The sequence below is a fragment of the Cotesia glomerata genome, linkage group LG1 (assembly GCF_020080835.1).
Source record: "Cotesia glomerata isolate CgM1 linkage group LG1, MPM_Cglom_v2.3, whole genome shotgun sequence".
Taxonomy (NCBI): Eukaryota; Metazoa; Arthropoda; class Insecta; order Hymenoptera; family Braconidae; genus Cotesia; species Cotesia glomerata.
In genome coordinates, this window is record NC_058158.1 from 18,431,053 (window position 1) to 18,455,053 (window position 24,001).

The window sequence follows — 24,001 nt, forward strand, 5'->3', positions numbered from 1 at the left end:
ATTAAAAGGAAAACTATAGGTAAGAAAAAGGATAGAATGATTATATTAGAAGTAGACCCAAAAACACATAAATATTTACTGGAGCTGAATAAGATAAAACTTGGCTGGAATAAATGTAGAGTATCGGATTGTGTAAGTGTATTAAGATGTTATAAATGTTGGGGGTATTATCATTTTGCAAAAGATTGTAGAAATGAAGTTAAATGTAGAAAATGTGCAGGAGATCACAATGAAAGTAAATGTAAAAGTATGTAAAGTAAATGTGTCAATTGTGTAAAGATGAAATTAGAGTATAAAGTTAATGACATTGAGGTTGACCACTGTGCCAATGACATTGATTGTGAGTTTTATAAGAGAATACGGTTGAAAGCTCAGAAAAGTATTCGATACTTTTCTGAATAGCAAAGAAGAAGATGTAAGGATGATCTAAGGAATGGACAAGTGCTGGTGATAAATATACAGGGTTTATTATACCACATTGATGAGTTGAAGTTCCTATTGATAAATAACAAACCAGAAGTTGTATGTGTAACGGAATCTCACCTGACAGCAGATGTAAGTGAGCAGGAATATATTATTGATAATTATACAAATGTTAAAATATTTACGGGAAACAAAAGAACAAGTGGGGTTATTACATATGTCAGAAAAGATATTAAGTATGAAATTTTAAATCCTATTGTAGATATAGCAAAACATGAAATTAATATGTGGATGTGTAATATTAAAGGGCGCATATGAAAATATTATTATTAGCAATATTTATCACTCGCCGAATCAAAGTAATGGTGTGTTCATTGGAAGATTATTACAAGAATATGAACAATTGAATGAAAGTGGTCAAGTGATTTTAGTGGGTGATTTTAACATCGATATTAGTAAAGAATCACAATATGCTAAAAAACTGATTAGAGAAATGAAAAGTGTAGATATGTGTCAATGGGTGAGTAAATATACAAGAGTGACAATGAGCTCAAAGACTTATTGATCTAGTATTTTCAAATAAAAAATTACAAACACAAGTTTTGGAAGTGCCAAGAATATCAGATCACTATATTGTAAAAGTATTACTACCATCAAATAAGAAGAAAGGCAACAGCAATAATTGGGATAAATGTATTAAGTACAAAAGAGCAAGAATAAAGATAAAAGCAAGAATAAAGATCATGAGTTTAATTATGAAAACGGAGTGACAAAATTAAATGAATTAAAGGAGGTTGAAGAAACTGAATTAAATGAAATAATTAAAAATCTGGACAAAAATAAAGGTAAAGGTAATGCAATATCGTATAATATTATAAATAAAATTTGGAATGTAGATAAAATAATTATTGAAAAATTGATAAATTGTAGTTTAAAATTGTCAGAAATACCAAAGGATTGGAAAAACTCTATAATTCATCCTATTCCTAAAGTCAAAGGAAGTAATAATGTAGAAGACTACAGACCGGTAAATACCTTGCCAGAATTAGAAAAAATATTGGAACAAGTAGTAAAGAATAGATTGATTAAACATTTAGATAGTAATAATATATTAAGAGAAGAGCAGTCAGGTTTCCGAGTCAAGCACTCTTGCGAAACGACTCTGCAAAAAACTATGTGTGAGTGGAGAAGCGAAATAGATAAAGGTAATATGATAGGTGTGATATTTATAGACTTTAAAAGAGCATTTGAAACTATTGATAGGCAAAGACTGATTAAAAAATTAGAAATGTATGGAGTGTGTGAGAGTGCGTTAAAATGGTTCAAGAGTTACTTAAATGACAGAACACAACAAGTTAAATATGGAGATGTTATCTCGGATAAAATAAGTGTTACACATGGAGTTCCGCAAGGGTCTATATTGGGACCATTATTATTTATTTTATATATAAATGATATAGTAAAGGTAGCAACTAAATATGGATGCAAGTGTAAATTGTTTACGGACGGTAAAATGCTATATTACAGTCATAAAGATGAAAAGAGAATAGAGTTGGTATTGAATGAAACGCTAAAAAATATAGGAGTATGGGTAGATATCAATGCACTAAAATCGAATGTGAAAAAAACTTATTTTATGTTGATTCGTGATAGATGTAAGAAAAGAGTTAAGCAGATAAATCTAGTTTTAGCTGGAGAAAATATGAAACAATGTACCGAAACTAAATACCTAGGTATAATCTTGGATGAGTTTTTAAGTTTTAATAGTCATACGTTTTATATTGTTAAAAAAATTAAAGCTAGAATCAATTTATTATATAGATTGAGTAAATATATTAGTGATTATACAAAAGTAATTTTTTATAAATCTATGATCTCACCGTATTTTGATTATTGCTCAACTTTGTTGCTAAATATAAATAAGGATTGTTTACATATGTTACAAAAGTGTCAAAACAGAGCGATGCGGATAATATTAGGAGTTAATAAGTATACACCAATTAAATGTATGTTAGATGCACTATGTTTTCTGTCTCTTGAAGAAAGAATTAAATTTAATGTTTGTGTGTTTGTATATAAGATGAAAAATAATTTATTACCAGACTATTTAAATAGAATTGTTGTAGATAATAAACATAATTACAAAACAAGATACAAAAATAGACTATTAATACAAAGAACAAGAACTGTGAGTGCTTAAAAAACAATAAATACGTATGGTTTTTCAATCAATAAATTAAATATAGAGACCATAAATGCGAGTAATATAGTAATATTAAAAAAATTATTAATAGAAGAAATAAGATAAGGCAAACTTTAAAATTTATAGACAGGAATCGAGTGAAAAATCTGTGATAAAAGATCTAAGATCTTTTTTATATACTATTGTATGCTGTAGCTTAAAGCTAAATAAAAAAACTATTATTATTATTATTATTATATAATTACGTGCTCAGGGGGGTTGTCCCCGGAGTCCGATTCTCCGAGGGCCCAGCCTGAGCTCCATCCATTACTGCTGTACCACTCCGCACAACAAGGCGGTTAGTGATCACAGCAGGCCAAAGTCATTTTCCTAAGTAGACGGAGGGAACCTAGTATGACAGCCTTCTGCATCCTGACCGCCAAGAATTCAGCTTTTGATGAGCAAGCTGGAACTCTGGCAAGTGAGGATACAAAAGACTGTTTCATCCCTCCGAGGACGCCAACAATCAGGACGACGAGCTTGACACGGTAACCTGGGTAAAGTTTGCCAATTTCAAACAGGAGATCCTGATATATCTGTCTTTTGTGCTCTTCTTTGGCTGAGATGTTGTGTTCAGCCGGGGCCGAGAACTCAATGACATAAATGTCACGAGTGGCCTTGTCGAAGAGCACAATATCGGGTTTGTTGTGATCTATCCGCCGGGTTGTTGCAAATGGCATGTTCCAATAAATTTTGCAACTGTCATTCTCAACAACCTGGGGAATATCTCCTGGCAGATAAGGCAGCACTGGTGTCATATCAATACCGTAGTAATGACGAAGATAGTAGTACAGTACTCTCAGGGCAGCGTTGTGACGCTGGATATATGCACCTCTCGCCAGCACAGGACATGCCGACAAAAGGTGCATGAGCGTCTCCGGGTGTTGTTTACACATCCTACATGACGTGTCCAGAAGCTGCACCTGGAGCACCTTGCTACGGTATTCTAGAGTGTTAATGACACCATCTTGGCAGGCAAATATGAACCCTTCAGTCTCGGACATCAGGCCAGCTGACTTTAAGAAGGAAAAGGTCAGCTGGGTGGACAAGCCATGATCACGCACGTGTTTGAAGAACACGCTGTGCATGGACTTGTCCATCAGTTCGCCTAGGAGTTGTTTTTCCTCGGCGTTCCTGATGACGCTCTTGAATTCCTCCTTTCGGAGTTCCATAAGAGCGTTTATTTCTCCAAGACCAAGGGTTCTTGCCGCATATATTGCTGCCTTATATAAGAACGACCCCTTATGCGCATTCTCATGTTTATGAACAATTTGCATAAGAAAGTCATCCTCATCTGCAGTGAAATTGACAACTTCGTGTGTTAAACCCAGGACTAAACGATCGTGAAGCCGCTCCAAGCTCTGCAAACCTCTCCCACCGATCGACCGGGAGAGGTATAATCTGGCGACTGATGAATTGGGGTGCATGCTCCGGTTCATGTTGATAGTCTTACGGGTTCTGATGTCGAGATCTCGCAGATCCTTTCGGGCCCATTTTAAGACACCGAAAGAGTATAGTAAGACTGGGACAGCGAGCGTGTTAGTAGCGGAGACTTTATTTTTACCGGAAAGTTCGGAGGACCAAATTTTCCGGAGTCTCCTAACATACTCGCTACGGAGAGTTGCTTGGACTTCGGAGACCGCATGCATGCGGTGCTCTTCCATTCCTAGATATCTATACAACTCTCCGGCGTCTAATTGTCTTAAAACGCTCCCATCTACCAACTCGACATCATCACCCGTAACAGAGCACTTACCCCTCGCCAGATGTACGACCGCACACTTGTCCAACCCAAAAGACATTCCGACATCCCGCGTGTACTCTGCTACGATGTTAAGAGCCGCCTGTAGATGATCTTCATCAGCACTATACAGCTTCAGGTCATCCATATAAAGCAGATGGGTAATCGAGTATTTTCGATCACCCGGAGGCCCCACAGAGTACCCACGAGTTTTACGGAGAGCAACAGATATAGGCAGCAGTGAGATGCAAAACAGCAGAGGGCTTAAGGAATCACCTTGGAAGACCCCTCGTTTGTACTCTACAACTCCGGTTATGTGCAATGCGTTTCCACTTCCAATGTGAAAACGCGTTCGCCAGAGCTGCATTGTACGCCGAATGCATTCCACTATTTCAGGATTGACCCCCAGGCATTTGAGGAGATATAAAATCAACTCATGAGAAGTTGAGTCAAATGCCTTGCGATAGTCGATCCAGGCCATTGACAGGTTACGTTGATAGTAGATCGCATCTTGTGTGACACATCGATCAACTATCAAGTTCTCTTTGCAACCTGACAGGCCTCTTTTGCTGCCACGCTGTTCATATATCTGTTGCCATACAGGTTCTATCTCCTGCAAAATACGGTTGTTTAAAATTTTTGTAAAAATTTTATAAACCGCATTCAAGCAGGTGATAGGCCTGTAATTCTTTGGGTCAGACAAGTCACCTTTTTGGTATCAGTACGGTTCGCCCTTCCACGAGCCAGTCTGGAATCGGTTCGTCAGCTCTAATGTACGATGTAAATATACGGGCCAGATGGAGGTGGGTAGAAGTAAACTTCTTCCACCAAAAGACATTTATGCCATCTGGTCCCGGGGCAGCCCAATTTTTGCTGCCATTTAGAGCTGAACGAACTTCATTCACACTGACTGCAGGGCTCTCTTCATCAGCATTCTGTCTACGGTGTTCCCGACAGAATGCTTTAAAGTCGTCCAGAGCTGGAGTATTGGCGTTCACGTTTGGTTGATCTCCATACAACTCAGTCCAAAAAGCTTCCACCCGCTCAGGTGTTGGATAATTCCCGGTAACATCGGTCTTTGGTGTCAGAAAGCGTGAAGGGCTGGATCGAAACAACGAGTTGTCGACCAACCGCTTCAGCCTTTTCTCTAGTGACTTTTTGGCAGTCACTAGAGCCCGCAATTTATTGAGAGACTCTTCCTTGATGACAAGAAGAGTACTCTTATTCAGTGTGTGATGACGCCACCGAAGTTCAGCAGCAATGCGCAGAATTCGGGGCGTGTATGCTCTTTGAGTTGTTTCAAACTCAATCACACACTGAATGCGGGAGACCTGTTTCCGGGATCTGTCAATTTTGAGTCCAAGTTGTGAGATGTGCTGTCTCAACCTTGCCTCGATCGAGAGACAATATCTCTCTCTCGGAAAAGCCGAAACTGCTGCACCATACACAACCTGACTCACAGTGAGCAGGGTGGAATCCTCCAGGATGTTTGCACGGAGATCTTCATTTACCGCTTCTAGCTGTTGTTGGGAGTAAGTTATCTTTTTAGATATACTTACTTGCCGTCCTATAAAGGGATTGTTGTCATCCAAGGAGGAACGGCGTCGCTCTTGGTGTAATTGCGCCGGAAAGGAAAGTCTATTAGACTGCCTTCTATGCGGCACAAGCGATCTTCTATTACGCCGAAGATATGCGGCATAATTACGCAGGTGTTTAGGCGTAAAATGCTCTAGCTCCGGATGCATATCACTCCAAAGAGTGTGCATCCGGGCCATATAACCGCTCACCCCCGGCTCGCTACGTTGGTAGCACACCAAGAGGTCGACTCGTAGTTCCTCCGTCCACTTAAAGTAAGTCCTTAAAGCGCCAAGGTCGTCATCGTTCATCGGGTCCGGCGTGCTCCTCCCACCTGATGAATGGTCCTCATCCGAAAAGGACCGGTTGTGGGGAGCACTTCTGAGATTACGTCTTGTTGTAACTCAGTATTTCAATGCAGTGGGTAGTTGGCCCACTGCATCGGCTACGTCGTTCGCCTACAGACCTGGTGTTATGGTCTGCGTTTCCCGCGATGCGCCGCTTGGAGGCCACGTAGCAAGCACCGCTTATTATTATTATTATTATTATTATTATGTTATTAAATGCTCAGGGGGGTTGTCCCCGGAGTCCGATTCTCCGAGGGCCCAGCCTGAGCTCCATCCATTACTGCTGGACCACTCCGCACAACAAGGCGGTTAGTGATCACAGCAGGCCAAAGTCATTTTCCTAAGTAGACGGAGGGAACCTAGTATGACAACCTTCTGCATCCTGACCGCCAAGAATTCAGCTTTTGATGAGCAAGCTGGAACTCTGGCAAGTAAGAATACAAAAGACTGTTTCATCCCTCCGAGGACGCCAACAATCAGGACGACGAGCTTGACACGGTAACCTGGGTAAAGTTTGCCAATTTCAAACAGGAGATCCTGATATATCTGTCTTTTGTGCCCTTCTTTGGCTGAGATGTTGTATTCAGCCGGGGCCGAGAACTCAATGACATAAATGTTTATTATTATTATTATTATTATTATTATTATTATTATTATTATTATTATTATTATTAAGAAAGAAAACCAAATAAAATGTTTTTTCGGAATTACTCTGAATTTCCTAGTTTGATTAATTCAAACTTGGAAATTCTTTATGAAGATGAAAAAACTGCGTCGAATGCCGCCAGCTGCGTAAAAATCGGTTGATTCATTCAAAAGTTATTGTGATTTGAAATTTAAAAAATATTGTTCTATGAAACTTCTATCAGAATTTTGAGGTCGAAGAGCTCAAAAGCATAAAAAAGTTATCTCTTTAAGCTCTGAGAACTCAAAACATCATTAGTGCAATTTTCAGCACCTAGGTATGGAATTAGCGGGAAGTTGTCGGGATGGCCTTCAGGGTCTACCGTTTTTATAATTTTTTTGTTCTAAATTTTTTATAGAGCGTAAAAAACTACATCGATCGCCGCCAACTGCGTAAAAATCGGTTGATTTATTCAAAAGTTACAAAAGTTTGAAAATTTTAAAAATCATGTTTCATCGAATTTTGATAAGACTTTGAGCTCAAAGAGCTCAAAAGCATAGCAAGGCTATCTCTTCGAGCTCGGAGAGCTCCAAATAACACATAAATTGTATTTTTGAGCTCGAAGAGCTCAAAAACGTCATAAGTGCAATTTTAAGCGTCTAAGCATGGAATTAGCAGGATGTTGCAGGGATGGCCTTTAGGGTCAACCGTTTTCCTAATTTTTTTATCGTCATTGAATAATTCAAAAATGAAAAAAGGGTTAATATTTATATTTTAGACGACCTCTCTGACCTTAATGTATATTCTGAAAGCAAAGTAATATTTAATTTAAAAAATTGATTATTAAAATTACAATGAATCGAAAAAAGTACCAATATTATTATTTTTTCTCTAATCATAGATACTTTTATAAAGTTGTTACATTAGTTTTTTTCAGCGCGTTAGGAAACATTCGACGATGATCCTTATGTACAATCGCTTGCATTAATTCGGGTATGTTTTCAGTTTTTTCGCTACTTCTAAATTTGGCCCGTTTGTAAGCTCCAAAATTTGAAATCTGTAAATTTAGCCGTTTATAAATTTAGCGAAACGTAAAAAACAATATCACTAAAATGAGAAAAATATAAATAATTTCAAAAATAATTTATGCCGATAATAAAATATGACAAAAGAAAAAACGTTCATGTAAGAAAAAGAAAATTCCTAAATAAAGCCGTTTGTGAAATAAGCGAGTTAAAAACTTGGAATTATTAAAATAACGCTAGCTTTAAAACAGCCGAATTAAAAACATAAAATTATTAGAATTATTTCAAATTAAAATGTAAACAGTCGAAAAAAAGAAATATTTAAAAAAATGAAATGGAAAAATTGAAGAATAATAAATTTAGCCGATTGAAAACCTCGCCATGTGAATTTAGCCGATTCTAAACTTGGAAATTGATAAAATTAGCCGTTTGTAAACCTCAGGACTTAAAAACTAGCCGTTTCTAAACCTTACGATAGTAAAAATTATCATTTGTAAACCTCATAATTTATGAAATAAGCCTATTATTATTATTATAAAAAATCAAACGGGCATTAAAAATTAAACTTTTCATCTACAGCTCCAACAGAATTAAAATTTGGCAAAATTATGACTTTTGTCATCTTAAATCTAGCTGAGAATGGATTTTACGAAATTCCATCCACAGAAGGCACTGCGGGGGTGTTGAAAATTAAAAAGATATGAAAGTTTTATTTTATAGTTCCTCGAGGATTTAAAATTGGCGAAATTATTTTTTTCGTCATTTTGAACTTTATGCCGCGTTATTCTTTGTTGGTTTAATTTCGTAAAATTAGTTCTTAATTGAACTCAAGATGCAAGAAAAAAAAAGTTTTGCCAAATATCAATTCTGCAGGAGCTATAGATTATAAACTTAAATTTTTTTTAATTTTCAACGCCCGCGCATCACTCTCTGGTGATGAAAACTTCTGATCAAAATTTATCCAAATCGAAAGGGGTCGATTCCAACTATTGGTTGATTTGACATGGAATAACCTATATACATTTATGATGTTTTAATAATCATATATAATTATATAAATTCACGCGATAATCATTATAAGAAATTGTATGTCAGTATGTAACATTACCTGTAATTATGTAAAATTTTTTTTCTCAGGCATTGTGATATGATTCTTATCGCTTATCAAAAAAGAATTACAATGAATTAATCTTATTTTTTTTCTCTGTTTCATATTTTTGAAAGGTCATATTATATGTTGCCTTTGTAACTGTGATGGTAAAGTTGTATACTCTGCCGTTGTTTGCATTAAGACCTATGTATTTTACAATGCGAAATTTCAAAAAAGCTTTCCAAGACATTGTAATGTCTAGACGAGCAATAAGAAATATGAATATGTTTTACCCTGACGCTACTTCCGAGGAGCTAGCCGCTGCCGACAATGTTTGTATAATCTGCAGGTAAACTATCGTTTTTATAAAAAAAAAATAGTCAATAGTCAGTCAGTTATTGATAATTATTTATTTTTAATTTGTTTAATTATTTTAGAGAAGAAATGATTGCAGCCAGTAAGAAACTTCCGTGCAATCACATATTTCATACAGTTTGTTTACGATCATGGTTTCAACGGCAACAGACGTGTCCAACTTGTCGTTTGAATATTTTAAGGTCTGCTGTCAGCAGCGTAGATAGTCGTCAACCGAATCAAGTACGGGGAGATGTTTCGACATCTCAATCTAATCAACCATCAACGATGAATAGTGAAGGTATTTTATAAATATATACATGTATTGCAAGATAACTAATTAACTGCAGTATACTGAGTAAATACACTGTAAGTGTATACACTAAGTTTTTTATTTCTGATAAGACAGGATGGTGAAAGATATTTAACTAACTTAACAATTCTAATTTTTTTATGGATTTTGAATGTCAAAACTTTAAGCGATTAAAAAAGAAGCTTAAATATTGGGATTAAACTTGAAGTAATTTTTTTCAGTAAATACATAAATATTTAAATGAAGAAAAAAAAAGCAATCTCTCAAAACTAATACCCTCATTAGGGTGATAGAAAAAAAAATAAATTTTTTTTTCCTTCCAAACAGGCTTAAAAGTTTCTTTTGCATGTAAAAAAATTACTGTGAAAAGATGAGCCTTGAATATTGATATTAAGATTATCCTCATCGCATTTTTTTAATTCCCGTAAAAATAACATAGTAAAAATTATTTTGCTTCTTCTGATTTTTATTCCTAGCCCGTCGTGGGTCATAAAGAAAAATTCTTTCACGTATTCTTGTAGAGAATTGAACGCTCTACAAAAAAAGGTATCCTATGATTTTTTCCGAAACCTAACGAATTAAAAGTTATTCGAGCTCAAAGTTCGATTTATCGCAAATTTGAATGTTTTTAATGCATTACAGTTAATTTTATGATCTGAGTGGGAATATTTATCAAAAATTTTATGTTTTTCTCGAATTTAGTCTTCTAGAAAATGTTTATCAATAATTTTATGCAATAAAAATTAGGAAAATGATTGACCCTAAAAGCCATTTCTGCAACTTCCTGCTAATTCTATACCTCGGCGCTTAAAATTGCACTTATGATGTGTTTGAGCTCTTCGAACTCAAAAATGCAACTAATGTGCTATTTTGAGCTCTTCAAACTCAAAGAGACAGCTTTCCTATGTTTTTGAGCTCCTTGAGCGCAAAAGTCTGATAGAAGTTTCATGAAACACTATTTTTTGAATTTTCAAACCGCAATAACTTTTGAATGAATGAACCGATTTTCACACAGTTGGCGGCATTCGACGCAGTTTTTGAAGCCTCGTAAAGAATCTTTAGGTTTGAATTAATCGAACAAGAAATTACAGAATAATTCCGAAAAAAAAACACTTTTTTCGATTTTCTTTCCTGCTCGATAGCTCACGAACGAGAAGAATATGTGGTGAGACTCGATACAGTTTTAATTCTGTTCAATTGGCCCCTGATTTTATTAAAATAAACAAATAAAAATAAACAAAAATAAAAGCTAAATTAATTTAATAAAAGGGTGCCACCAGGTTATTATCACGGTTCCTGGAACCGATCTAGAGCTAAGAGCTTATCGTCTAGGGTAGAGAGAGTGGAGGAAGGTACTGTAAAATGAATAAATATTTAATTAACAACGGTACCAAAATTTATTAATAACAAAATTTAACAAAGTGATCACTCACACACTCACACTATAATTGACTTATAACTACAGCCTAACTGTCGGCTGACAAGAACTATGAAATTTCTCTGCGCAGAGACTGTCGTACGCAAAGATCGTCTAGCCTAACTGGCGGCTATCCAGAGCCAAAAACTAACATCCAACAAGAACCACTTCGCATAGAGACTGTCGTATGCGAAGGATCCCTGATAACACCCCCACAATTTACACCTTAACTGAATAGCTAACAAAACACCTCGTACAGAGACTGTCGTATGCGAGGGAACGCTTTCACCACACTCACACACTCATAACCCACACGTCTACACACACATACCGAATTCACTTTACTTTATTTAATAAAAATTTATAACAAATTTAATTCAAGAATGATATTACATTAATTTTCAACTTAAAAATTTCAGTCATCAGCTAGCAATTAAATTACAAAATATTACCAAGACTAAAAATTTAATTCCCAAAAGTCTGAACTAAAATTCGACGCATAAATTTATTCCAATTCAATCACAAATTTAATATTCAATGTTAAAATAAATAAATTCTCACTAAAGTTCATCATATAATTTTAACTAAACATTCTTGGATTTAATATCCACGCTGATAAATAATTTTATCTCAATTGATGAAATTAAATCATCAAAAATAAATTCCAGAACTTAGGTTCAAACTAATAAATCAACCACGTAGAAATTTTCAGTTCAAACAAATAAATATATATTAATTTATCTCGATCTCAAAATTAATTATCAAAAGAATATCTACCGGTGAATCAGTCTTAAATGCGCCGTAATATAATTAATCATTTGCAACAAATAATATAATATTGAAGAATAACAATTTTGCAATAAATAATATTAATAAATAATAATTCAATTGTTCATAGTAAGATATCGAGTAAAATAATCGACAAGAATTTGCGTATTTAGAATGGACGCCAAATATTCGTTAGTTCTTTGTCGTTTTGACCTTGAGTACTTATTAACTACATTGTAAAATTTAACCGGCGCTTGACTAGAATTCGTGAGAAGACAATTGGAATTTTTTTGTAAAAATTTTACCTTTGGTTTTTATTTTATTAGATTGTTCAGGAATCTAATGTCGATCCTCGTACGAATCCTCGTACTCAGTCAATTGTACAAAAAAAAAGAAACCCATTCAACGACTGCGTTAGCCTGATCGGTAATATAATAACAACCCAACCAGTTACCAGCGGGGCCCATACGGAGAGGTGCAGCCGCAAGACCTGTTTGAGTCATAATACTTATCCCCCTGCAAGAGTCTCGTCCGTGTGTAACTGTCTAGTTTACTCACCAAATCTTTGAGCTTACCTGCGTTGCCAAATAAATCTGACAGCGTCATGAGGCCTTACTCGGTAAGATTTCGCAGTGGTAACTGTTAGTTTCGGTGGCAGTGGGTCATGACGAAAAAATCAGAAAGTCACAGTCACTCCCGCCATAACTCACGAACGAATCAACCGATTTTGACCGGACTGACGGCGATCGACGTTGTTTTTTTATGTTGAGAGCTGAACAGTTTTTGGAATTGATCGGTAAAGCCGTTCAAAAGTTATTTCAAAAAAACCACATTAAAAAAAAAATTTGTTGTGGTTTTTTGAAATTTTTCGAAATCTACCGGTCCGAATCGGTCTAAGTCGTATTGACAATCTAAGTTTGGCCGAGCCCTTTCGAATGGCAACAACAACGATGAAATCGGTCGAACCGTTCAAAAGTTATAAGAGGTTTACACACACACACACACACACACACACACACACACACACTGTAACGTGATGGATTTTTTATTCGACGCCCAATACTTGGGGTATTATCACTTTCCAGGCTCGAATCCAACGTTGTGAATGTTATGTGTGAATGAATGAAAATTTTATGAATTTATTTTGTAAAAATACGCAACGCTGAACGAGTGACGGAGATGGAACGGGTATCAGCGAGTACGAGCTACAAAGTGGAGTGACAAGGATAGAGCTATGAGGATAACAAGCAAGTACCGAAGCGAGCGAGACATCGAGCGGCGTCAACACCCTAGAGGTCTGACTACGATCGACGCTGCAATGCCGCAGTTCTCCAATACGATAATCACCATCGATGACAGTTGGTTAGTCAGTACTGCAGGAGCAGATGTGACTAAAAACTGTCGTTTAAGTCCGTTGACCGTTATACGGACCTAGGTCAACTATCAACTGGGATCAATTCCATGGGAAACGACGATTAGCGCCGCCAACTTCAACGAAGGAAGAAGTGGGTACTTCTCTGTGAAGAAGACAATTCGAGGCTGGACTGTCGACGGATACGGACGCGCTTTTGTGCGCTCCGCAACATAAATTCAATTTCGAAGTATTGTCGCGATTTTGTTTATTTGAATTTAATTTGTAACTTGTTGTAAAGTATTTATTTTCTAAATTTAATTAATTAGTCGAGTCGACCGCACGAAGCTTTTCCGAGCTGCTACGATGAGGACGACGCTCAATTGCTTGATAAGCCGACGTTCTTGTTCAGTGTTGAATCCAGCGTTTCGAGCCCACGTTGTAATTTTGTAAAATATTTTGATTAACAAAATAATACGCGAGGATTCAACGCATTACGATTATTTTTTTTGTAATGCTGTTATTACATAGTGTGATTGCCGATGGACGAATGCGAGTGTGAGAAATAAAATTGAGGTAACGACGTTTTTTTCTTATTTTGTTGAAGGTAGTACTACCGTTACCACAAGAGTCAAATCCCGAAGCCTAACCTTATTTGATTAACGTAGTAGATTTCCCTATACTAAATCACGTTGGAGGAAGAGAGACAGAGACAAATTTTGAATGTTTTTTATTAATAAATATTTTCATATGCTCGGAAACGATACTGATTGTTATTAAATATGTTCTAGATGTTATTTTCTTTCGTTGTCTCAATTTTTATAAGAATCTGAACGTCCAGTTTTGTGAAATAAAATAAAGTCTGTAATTTTCCATAAGGATCAATGGTAAAGGCAAAAATATGTAAATATTAATATCTTTTTTTCAGGACTCGCCAGGCTTCCAAAAATTTTACTGCTTAATTAAGATATTATAAAGTAACATTATGGCAAATTTCATTAAATTCTGAACGCCAATTCAAAAAACCGGTAGTACTACCTGAAATTCAGTGGAAATTTAAGTTACGACGTTTTAAATTTTTTGTTAAAAATTAATATCAACCGCCGACGTATTTTTTGTTGAATAAATTGTTATTTTTTTTATTAATTCTTCCGAATTTATTTCGAGTAATTTTAAAAAATTTCGTTTATTTGGCTGTTCCATTTTTTTTACGACGTGTATTTTAGCATGGCCCGCCGCCCTGAGAAAGAGGTAAGAGCTAGCCGAAGTCGCAGTAGTAATTAATTAAAGATCATTCTCCTGGCGCCCTTTTAATTAATAATCGATTTTTTAAGTAAGCCAAAATTTCCAATATAAACGGTGAGCCTGGCTTGGTAAATCCCCGGGTCAGGCAAAACTCCGTTATAACACACACACACACACACACACACACACACACACACACACACACACACACACACACACACACACACACACACACACACACACACAGTGACACCCTCGCGATAGTAGTCAGGAAAGCTTTCTAGGACCTCAGAATGTGGAGATCTGATGAGAATTCAATTTTTGCAGAGCGGGGTAAAATCTATAATTTCCCGATTTTTTTAAATTTTCAATTTTCTTAGCGGAAAGTTGAAAAGCCCAATAAAACTCTATGAGGAAATTTTTAGTATCAATGAACTTCAAAATCGTAGCTCATAATTTTTTTTTTAACCTAAAAGTAGAATATTTTCTTTCAGTCCTTTGAAATAAGTACGTGAGGTAAAAATGAAGTGATGTTTGTTTAAGAAAATTAGGAAAACGGTTGACCCTGAAGGCTATCCCTGCAACTTCCCGCTAATTCCAAACTTAGGCGCTTAAAATTGCACCGATGATGTTTTTGAGCTCTTCGAGCTCAAAAATACAATTTATAAGTTATTTTGAGTTCTCCGAGCTCAAAGAGATTGCTTTCCTATGCTTTTGAGCTCAAAAGTCTTATATTTGATAAGACACTACTTTTTGAATTTTTAAACCGCAACAACTTTTGAATAAATAAACCGATTTTCACGCGGTTGGCAGCATTTGATGCAGTTTTTCAAACCTCACAAAGAATCTCAAAGTTGAAAATGATCGGGCTAGGAATTTCGGAGTTATTCCAAAAATACACTTTTTTCAGTTTTCTTTAGTTCACGATATCTCTCGACCGAATCAACCGATTTTGACCGGATTGGTGGCGATCAACGTGTTTTTTTGAGGTTAAGAGCTGAGTAGTTTTTAGAGTTGAACCATGAAGCCGTTTAAGAGTTGTTTCAAAAAAACCACATTTGAAAAAAATTTTTTCAGTTATTTGAAGATTTCTCAAAATCTATTTATCTGAATGGGTCCAAATATTTTCTGAAGTCTAAGTTTGGTCAAGCCCTTTCGAATGGCACTAACCGCGATGAAATTGGTCGAGCCGTTCAAAAGTTATAAGCGGTTCACATACTTTCACACACACACACACACACACACACACACACACACACACACACACACACACACACACACACACACACATACACACACACACACACACACACACTTGGGGCAGAGGAGAAACTGCTACCAGGTGCGTCTCCCCGTAGCGGATGGGAGAACGCTCGCTATACCTGGTACAGAGGGTAGGAGCCAAATAAAATACGTTCCCGTGGACAAAACTCCCCCTTTAATGAGTTGGTCACACTAACTGACCTAACAAGACGATCGTTCCCTGCTGTGACCCACTGGGAGTGACCGGAACCTCGTGTCGGAGTTTCCGACGATGCAGGCCACGGCTGATGTGAGCTTGCTCTGCCGAGGTGTAAGTTGCAGCAGTGGATCAGGAGCCAGTCACTTCGGGCCTTGATCAGGAAGTACACAGTGAGTGTTAGAGATCGGAATCTTCACCGCCCCGAGCGAGTCTAGTCCGTCCGTGTATTCCGGGACTGGCTAAGTGTCGGCTAGGCCTCAGGGAACTGGGGTAGGAATACTATCTCCGAGGGTACACCCGTTCCTAGTTATGACAAACCACTCCGTACGATGCGCCGGTGAATTTAAAAGTATAAGTAAAATTCAGGAAAACAACAATAGTGAAAACGGGCCTCATGCCCAACAAGCAGCGATTGAAGCAAGCGCTGAAATGGAGTGGTTGCAAGCGTTGGAACGCCTTGAAAAGCTGACCAGTGAGCTAAATGACTTTATCCAATCTAAGGTCAATATCCACAAGGAGATTAAGACCAAGACGACCAGCGTAGCCAATGCCCTCCAGAGATTCAAGAAACTTGATGAAGAATGGCGTTTAACAGTACGACGCACTTCTCGCACTACACCGGAGAGAAGCATTCAAGCAACTGTCGTGAATGAAGAAGCAATGGACTCTGGAGCCGAAGGTGACGGTGAATCAGTCGCGGAAGACAGAAGCAGAACTAGCAGCAAGTCAACTAAGAGAAAAGATCGATCTTCTCCCGACCCAACGACCAGCCAAGTTGTGAAGAAAAAGGACCTGAAACCAAGCCCTCCGAAAAACACGGCAGTGCAGAACGTCGGAAAAAAAGAGGTGACTAAATGGCAGAAGGTCCAATCCAAGAAGGAGAAGAAGGAGCAAGCGAGAGAGCGGTTACCAAAACAACCGGTGAACAAATCTCAGCCGGAGCCTAAGCGGAAAAAACCGCGAAAATTCACCAAACCAGATCCCTTAATTATTCGACCCGTTGAGAAAGCAAAATATGCCGAGATACTGCGTCGGATTAAAAAAGATGTCCCATCAGATCAGACCCGTGACGTCGTTGACAAGGTTCAAAGGACGAATGATGGGAATATGCCCATTACGCTTTCCAGAAAGACCGCAGACAAAGGACAAGCTTTGCTGAAGACCATCGAGAGCATCCTTAAAGAAGAAGCGCAAGTCATCTGTAAAGGCCCAGAGGAACAGCTTGAAATCCGGGACATTGACGACGAAACAACTAAAGACGATGTCCGGAAGGCCTTACAAGAGGCAGCTGGAAATGACTACGAAATACCTGAAGATGTCATTAAAATTCGTCCGGCCTACAGAGGTACTCAAACTGCTTCGGTACGATTACCAGCAGCAATAGTGCAGAATATACTCGGAAAGACAGGCAAAATAAGGATTGGCTGGGTAAATTGCCGTGTCAGAGCAGTTGAGACACCACTACGATGCTATAAGTGCTGGCACTTTGGGCACACTACTGCCCAATGTAAAAACGAAGTCGACCGATCTGGGCTTTGCATCAAATGTGGGCAAACAGGTCACCAAGCTGCTCAATGCCCAAATAAAGTGAAATGTGCATTATGTGCGGAAAAACCTGGCTCTCAGGACACTGCTCACCGGTCTGGTTCTGGCCGATGCCCAGTCTTCCAAGAAGCACTCCAGAAGCTGACAAATAAACGAACATGAGGATACTGCAGCTTAACATCAATCACTGCGAAGCTGCGCATGACCTGCTTATGCAGACAGTACGGGAATTAAAGCTCGACGTTGTGCTTTTATCGGAGCCATATAAACATTTAGCTGGACAACCTTGGGAGACGGATATCACCACGAAAGCTGTGATCTGGGCTTGTGGTAGGCTCCCTTTCCAGAGTGTAGCTACCAATGGCAGCGCTGACTTTGTAGCAGCATCAGTAGATGGCATCCGTTTTTACAGCTGCTACGCACCACCTAGCCTCTCAATTGCTGAGTTTACTGACTTCTTGGATCGACTGACCGAGGACGCGAAGCAACATCATCCAGTGGCGATAGCCGGGGACTTTAACGCCTGGGCAGTGTACTGGGGCAGTAAGTAGACTGATGCACGAGGAAGAGAGCTGCTAGAAGCTCTTTCTACATGAGATGTAGTCTTGCTCAACAGTGGTGACACGCCGACCTACACCAAAGGTGACGCAAGCTCGATTGTAGACGTCACTTTTGTCAGTACCAGCCTTGCTAAAGGTAACACTAACTGGAAGGTACTGGACATCTACACTGCCAGTGACCATCATGCGATACTCTGGGAAACGTCAAATGACCAGAACCTCAGGGGGCCTATCAAGCAATTTAACACCGTCGGTTGGAAGGTGAAATCTCTTGACCCAGAAGTATTGCTAACAGCCCTCGATAGTGATCCGATAGAGACTGGATGTGCAGAAGAACATACTAAGGCCCTGATGATGCGAGTAACACAAGCTTGTGATGCCAGTATGCCTCGCAAACGTGTTATGAATTCAAGACCTGCGGTACACTGGTGGAATGATCATATCAGCAACCTCCGTAAAGAGTGTCATCGAAAGAGAAGAATATCTCAGCGTGGCTATCAACGACCTAACTCTGCAGTGCTGATCGCAGAGTACAAAAAAGCTCGTCGTGAACTTAATAAGGTCATAAAAGAGAGCAAAGGAAGATGCTGGAAAGAGCTCATATACGAGGTCGACAAAGACGTGTGGGGTCGGCCGTATAAGGTGGTCATGACGCACCTGAAGAAACAACAAATTCCGTCACCTACGTGTCCCCAACTCCTTCAGAAAATCGTCACTGCGCTGTTTCCACAGCAACACAGTCTCAATTATCAGTCAACGCAAGATGAACTGGACGACATTCCACCTGTCACTGATATGAAGAAGAATTGTTGGAGGCCTGTAATCGGGTAGGAAATAATAAAGCGCCGGGATCGGACGGAATCCCTAATATAGCCTTGAAAACTATCATAAAGGCAGCACCAACATTATTTCTAGACGCTTACAACGCATGCCTCAAGGAGGGGACTTTTCCTCGTAAGTGGAAACAGCAACGGTTAGTACTTTTACCTAAAGGAAAGAAACCGCCAGAAGAACCATCTTACCGACCACTCTGCATGCTAGATACGACGGGTAAGATATTTGAGCGTATCATCCATCAGCGAATAGATGCAGTAGTCGACTCACTCTTGACAGACAACAAGTATGGATTCCGGAAAGGACGATCAACCCTTGACGCGATCAACCTGGTTGTTAATACGGCCAAAGAGACAATCGCAGGAACTAGATGGAAGGGTGGAACGAAGAAGTACTGCCTGGTGGCTGCCTTGGACATCAAAAATGCTTTCAGTTCCGCTAATTGGGACTGCATCATGCAAGCTCTCGACGAGAAGAACGTGCCAACATATCTTCGCAGACTAGTGATTAGCTATTTTACAGATAGAGTGCTGAAGTACGATACAAAGAATGGTCCGAAAGAGTATGATTTAACCGGTGGTGTGCCACAGGGCTCTGTTCTTGGTCCACTTATGAGGAATATCATGTATAACGGGCTCCTGAGACTGAAGCTTCCAAGATGTGTCAAACTGGTAGCGTATGCGGATGATTTTGCCGCAGTGATCGTCGCCAAACACCTCGACGAGATTCAACATCTGTTTGACATCACTTTTGAGAAGATCAACCAGTGGATGGATACAGTGAACCTACAACTGGCCAAGCAGAAGACCGAAGCAGTGCTTATTACCAGCCGAAAAGAAGTTGAAACAATTAAGCTAAAAGTCGGTGACCGAGAAATCACATCATAACCTCATATACGATATCTGGGAGTGATGCTTGATGCCCGACTCAACTTCAAGCAGCAAGTGGAACACATCTATACGAAAGCGTCAGTAGTGAGAGCTAGTCTCGCACGATTGATGCCGAACGTCGGAGGCCCAAAGCAGAGCGGGAGGCTACTATTGTCATTAGTAGTCGCATCGGTGCTCACCTACAGAATATCCATTTGGGCTGACGCACTAGAGGTGCAAGATTCATGGAGAAAAGCTGGACCAATATATCGTATGAGTGCCCTACGAGTTGCAAGCGCCTTTCGAACAATATCAGAGGAAGCAGTGTGTGTCATTTCCGGAACTTTGCCGCTCAGAGTCCTAGCTGAGGAAAGACGGAACCTTTACCAACGAAAGAGGACAACCACACAAAGTGCCGAGGAACTCAGAGCTAAAGAACGGCAGAACAGCATCGCACGATGGCAATCGCAGTGGGACGCCGCGACAACAGGGAGATGGACACACCGTCTCATACCGAAGATCGACGTTTAGCTATACCGAAGTCATGGCGAGGTCAATTACTATCTCACGCAGTTGTTGTCAGGACATGGATGTTTTCGGACGTATCTTCACCGCTTCAAGCATGATGATTCACCGGAGTGCCCGTCCTGCCCAGGAATCAATGAAGACGCGGAGCACGTTTTCTTTGAGTGCCCACGATTTTACCCACAGCGAGATGAGCTGGAGATGATCCTAAAGAAGAAAATCCAACCAGAGACAATAGTAGAAGCAATGTTGTCATCAAGAGCCTCCTGGAACGCCATCAGCACATTTGCAACAGAAGTCCTTATAGACTTGCGTTCCATCGAAAGAAGAAGAGCAAATGACAACAACTAGAAGAAAGATAAAATAACACCTTAGCTACCAGAAGAAAGAGCAGTAGCTAGATCCTCCCCGCACAAAGTAATGCCTAACGGCGGTTTCCATGAGGGATTAGGGGAAAGAGGAAAAGGGGTTTAGGGTTTAGTGGGTAGGGGCGCTAGCGTCGAGTTTTAGTATGACACTGCGTCGAGTCGCCACATATCCAGGCCAAGCAACTATGCCTAGAATCCGTAAAAAGGGTTCCCCCCCCCCCCTTAAAACAAAAAAAAAAAATAAAAACACACACACACACACACACATACACACACACAGTGACAACCTCGCGGGAGTAGTCAGGAAAGCTTCCTGTAACCTTCAAACGTCAAGATCTGATGAAAACTCGATTTTATCAAAATGGGATAAAACCAATAACTTTTCGATTTTTTTAGTGGGAAGTTAAAAAATGAATAATGTTCAACAAAAAAAGAGAAGACTTATTATACTTCAGTACTTTAAGGTCAGTTTTGCATAGACAAAACGACTGCAAGAGTAAAATTTCTTAAAAATTATATATATATATATATATATATATATATATATATATATATATATATATATATATATATATATATATATATATATATATATATATATATATTATTATGGGATTTCGCCGGTACTGGCGTCCTCAGGGCCGGAGAGCACCACCTAAACTGGCTTACCTGAGTTTCGAAGTTAGTGCGGCGCCAGGAACTTACCGTTCCAAGGTTCGAAGTCGTTGTTGATCGTCGTCGGGCGGCGGGTCGGCAAAGAAGAGATTCAAAATTCTAATAATCGGCGAAAAGCAAAAGTATTAAATCTACGTGATCTCGGGGAGGGAAGAAGTAAAAAAAAATTAAGAAAACGGTTGACCCTAATGGCCATCCCTGCAACTTCCCGCTACCTCCATACCTAAGTGCTCAACAATTCACTTATTTTTTAAGCTCTTCGAGCTCAAAAATATAATTTATGTGTAATTTTGAGCTCTCCGAGCTCAAAAGGCTAATGGAAGTTTTATAGAACACTATTTTTTGAATTTTCAAACCGCAATAACTTTTGAATGAATTAACCGATATCCTCGCGGTTTACGGCATTCAACGCAATTCTTCGAGTTCTTTGGAAAATCTTCAAGCGTAAACTGGTCAGACTAAAAATTTCATAGAAATTCTAAAAAAAACATTTTTTTCAATTTTTTTCGACAACGATATCTCACGAAAAAATTAACCGATTTTGACCGGGCTGGTGGCAATCGACGTGGTTTTTTGAGGTTAAGAGCTGATTAGTTTTTGGAATTGATCGGTTCAGCCGTTTAAAAGATATTTCAAAAAAATGAATTTCTGATAATTTCATTTTTGAGATTTTTATTGAGATTAGTATCAGAATTCTAGAGACAAAGAAACTCTTCAAAACGCCGCTTATTCCGATCGAATCAGATGAACCGTTCAAAAGATATGATAGATTTACACACACAAACACACACACACACACAGACACACACATACATACAGGCACGATGACATCACCGCGGAAATAGTCAGAAAAGCTTCCTAGGACCTCAAAACGTCGAGATCTGATGAAAACTCGATTTTCGATAAACGGGGTAAAAACAATAACTTCCCGATTTTTGAAAATTTTCAATTTTCTTAACGGGAAGTTAAAAATAGCTGTTTTATGCTTTTGAGCTCTTCGAGCTCAAAAGTCTTATCAAAGTTCGATGAAACACAATTTTTATAATTTTCAAACTGTTATAATTTTCGAATGAATCAACCGATTTTCACGTGGTTGGCGACAATCGATGTACTTTTTTGAGCTCTATAAAAAAAGTAGCTGTTTTAAGCTTTTGAGCTCTTCGAGCTCAAAAGTCTTATCAAAATTTGATAAAACACGATTTATTCAATTTTCAAACTGCTATAACTTTTGAATGAATGAACCGATTTTCACGCGGTTGGCGGCAATCGACGCAGTTTTTGAAGCTCCATGAAAAATTTTCAACTTTAAATCGATCGAGCCATGAATTTCGAAGTTATTACAAAAAAACACTTTTTTCGATTTTTTTCGACAACGATATCTCACGAACGCATCAACCGATTCTAACGTTTTTGGTGGCGATCGATGAAGGTTTTCAAGGTTAAGAGCTTATTAGATTTTGAGACCGATCGGTTCAGCCATTTCGGAGATATTTAAAAAAAATTAAAAAAAAACAACTTTTTTTTTCACTTTTTTTGGATTTTCTCGAAATCTACCGGTCCGAATCGGTTAAAATTTTCAGGAAATCTAAGTTTAGTGAAGCCCTTTCGAATGCCACCAACCGCGATGAAATCGGTCAAGTCGTTCAAAAGTTACAAGAGGTTTACATACACACACACACACACACACACACACATCCACACACACACACACATACACATACACATACATACAGACGTACGGACATCATCGTAAAAATAGTCAGGGAAGCTTCCTGTGACCTTCAAATGTCGAGATTTGATGAAAACTCGATTTTTGTAAAACGGGGTGAAAACAATAACTTCCCGATTTTCGAAAATCTGAGATTTTTAGCGGGAAGTTAAAAATTGATTACCGAATGTTCAGTTAACAATTTATTCTAGCAGTCGCCAATATAATTCATAAGGTGTCGCCAAATTCGTATAGTAACGATTTAATTCTCGTCGACATAACGACAAAAATAACAAACAAAAAAAATTATAGCTGTTATCAGTCGATAATTCGCAAATAGTAATATACTATAATATAATATAATATACTATAATTAGTATTACGTTGACATAATCAATTAATCGATACTAAAAATAATCGAAATCGAATGAAAACAAAAAAAAATCAAAAGAATAATTAAGTTCGGTCCATCATCAGCTCACAAAATTCTCAAATTAATTTATAACTAATTATACGGCGGAATAAACAACTTATTTTTCTTCAAATTAAATAAAAGTAATAATACTAGTGAATAAACAATAAATTAACCTCAAATTGGTTAACAAATGATTGTGCGGCGAAATAAACAATTTAATTCATTTTAAATTAAATAAAAATAATAATACTTAATAATTAAACAATTAACTAACCTTGAGTTTGTTAATAATCATTAATGCGTCTGAATGAACAATTAATTACTCTCAAATTGATCGATCGTAACAATAAAACAATTTTAAGAAAAAATGATAATAAAAAAAATTAACGCCTGAGTAAGTTAATTACTTATAACTAACAATAAGTTCAATTGTCGCCGCAAACAACAAAAAGAAAAATTCAAATATTCATCAGAATTAATTTTGACACATTTAATTATTTCAATTTTTCGGCGGCTCGCGGCGG

The 24,001-nt window shown here is 38.1% G+C and overlaps 1 protein-coding gene across 1 annotated transcript in view; it reads left to right on the forward strand.

Annotated features, from left to right (window-relative positions):
- The window catches only part of LOC123263005 (E3 ubiquitin-protein ligase synoviolin A), a 233,649-nt gene that overhangs the window by 167,758 nt on the left and 41,890 nt on the right, over positions 1-24,001 (forward strand). The window contains exons 5-6 of the mRNA XM_044725521.1: positions 9,203-9,417; positions 9,506-9,723. Coding sequence (XP_044581456.1) covers positions 9,203-9,417; positions 9,506-9,723 — 433 coding nt within the window. The remainder of the gene's footprint in view (positions 1-9,202; positions 9,418-9,505; positions 9,724-24,001) is intronic.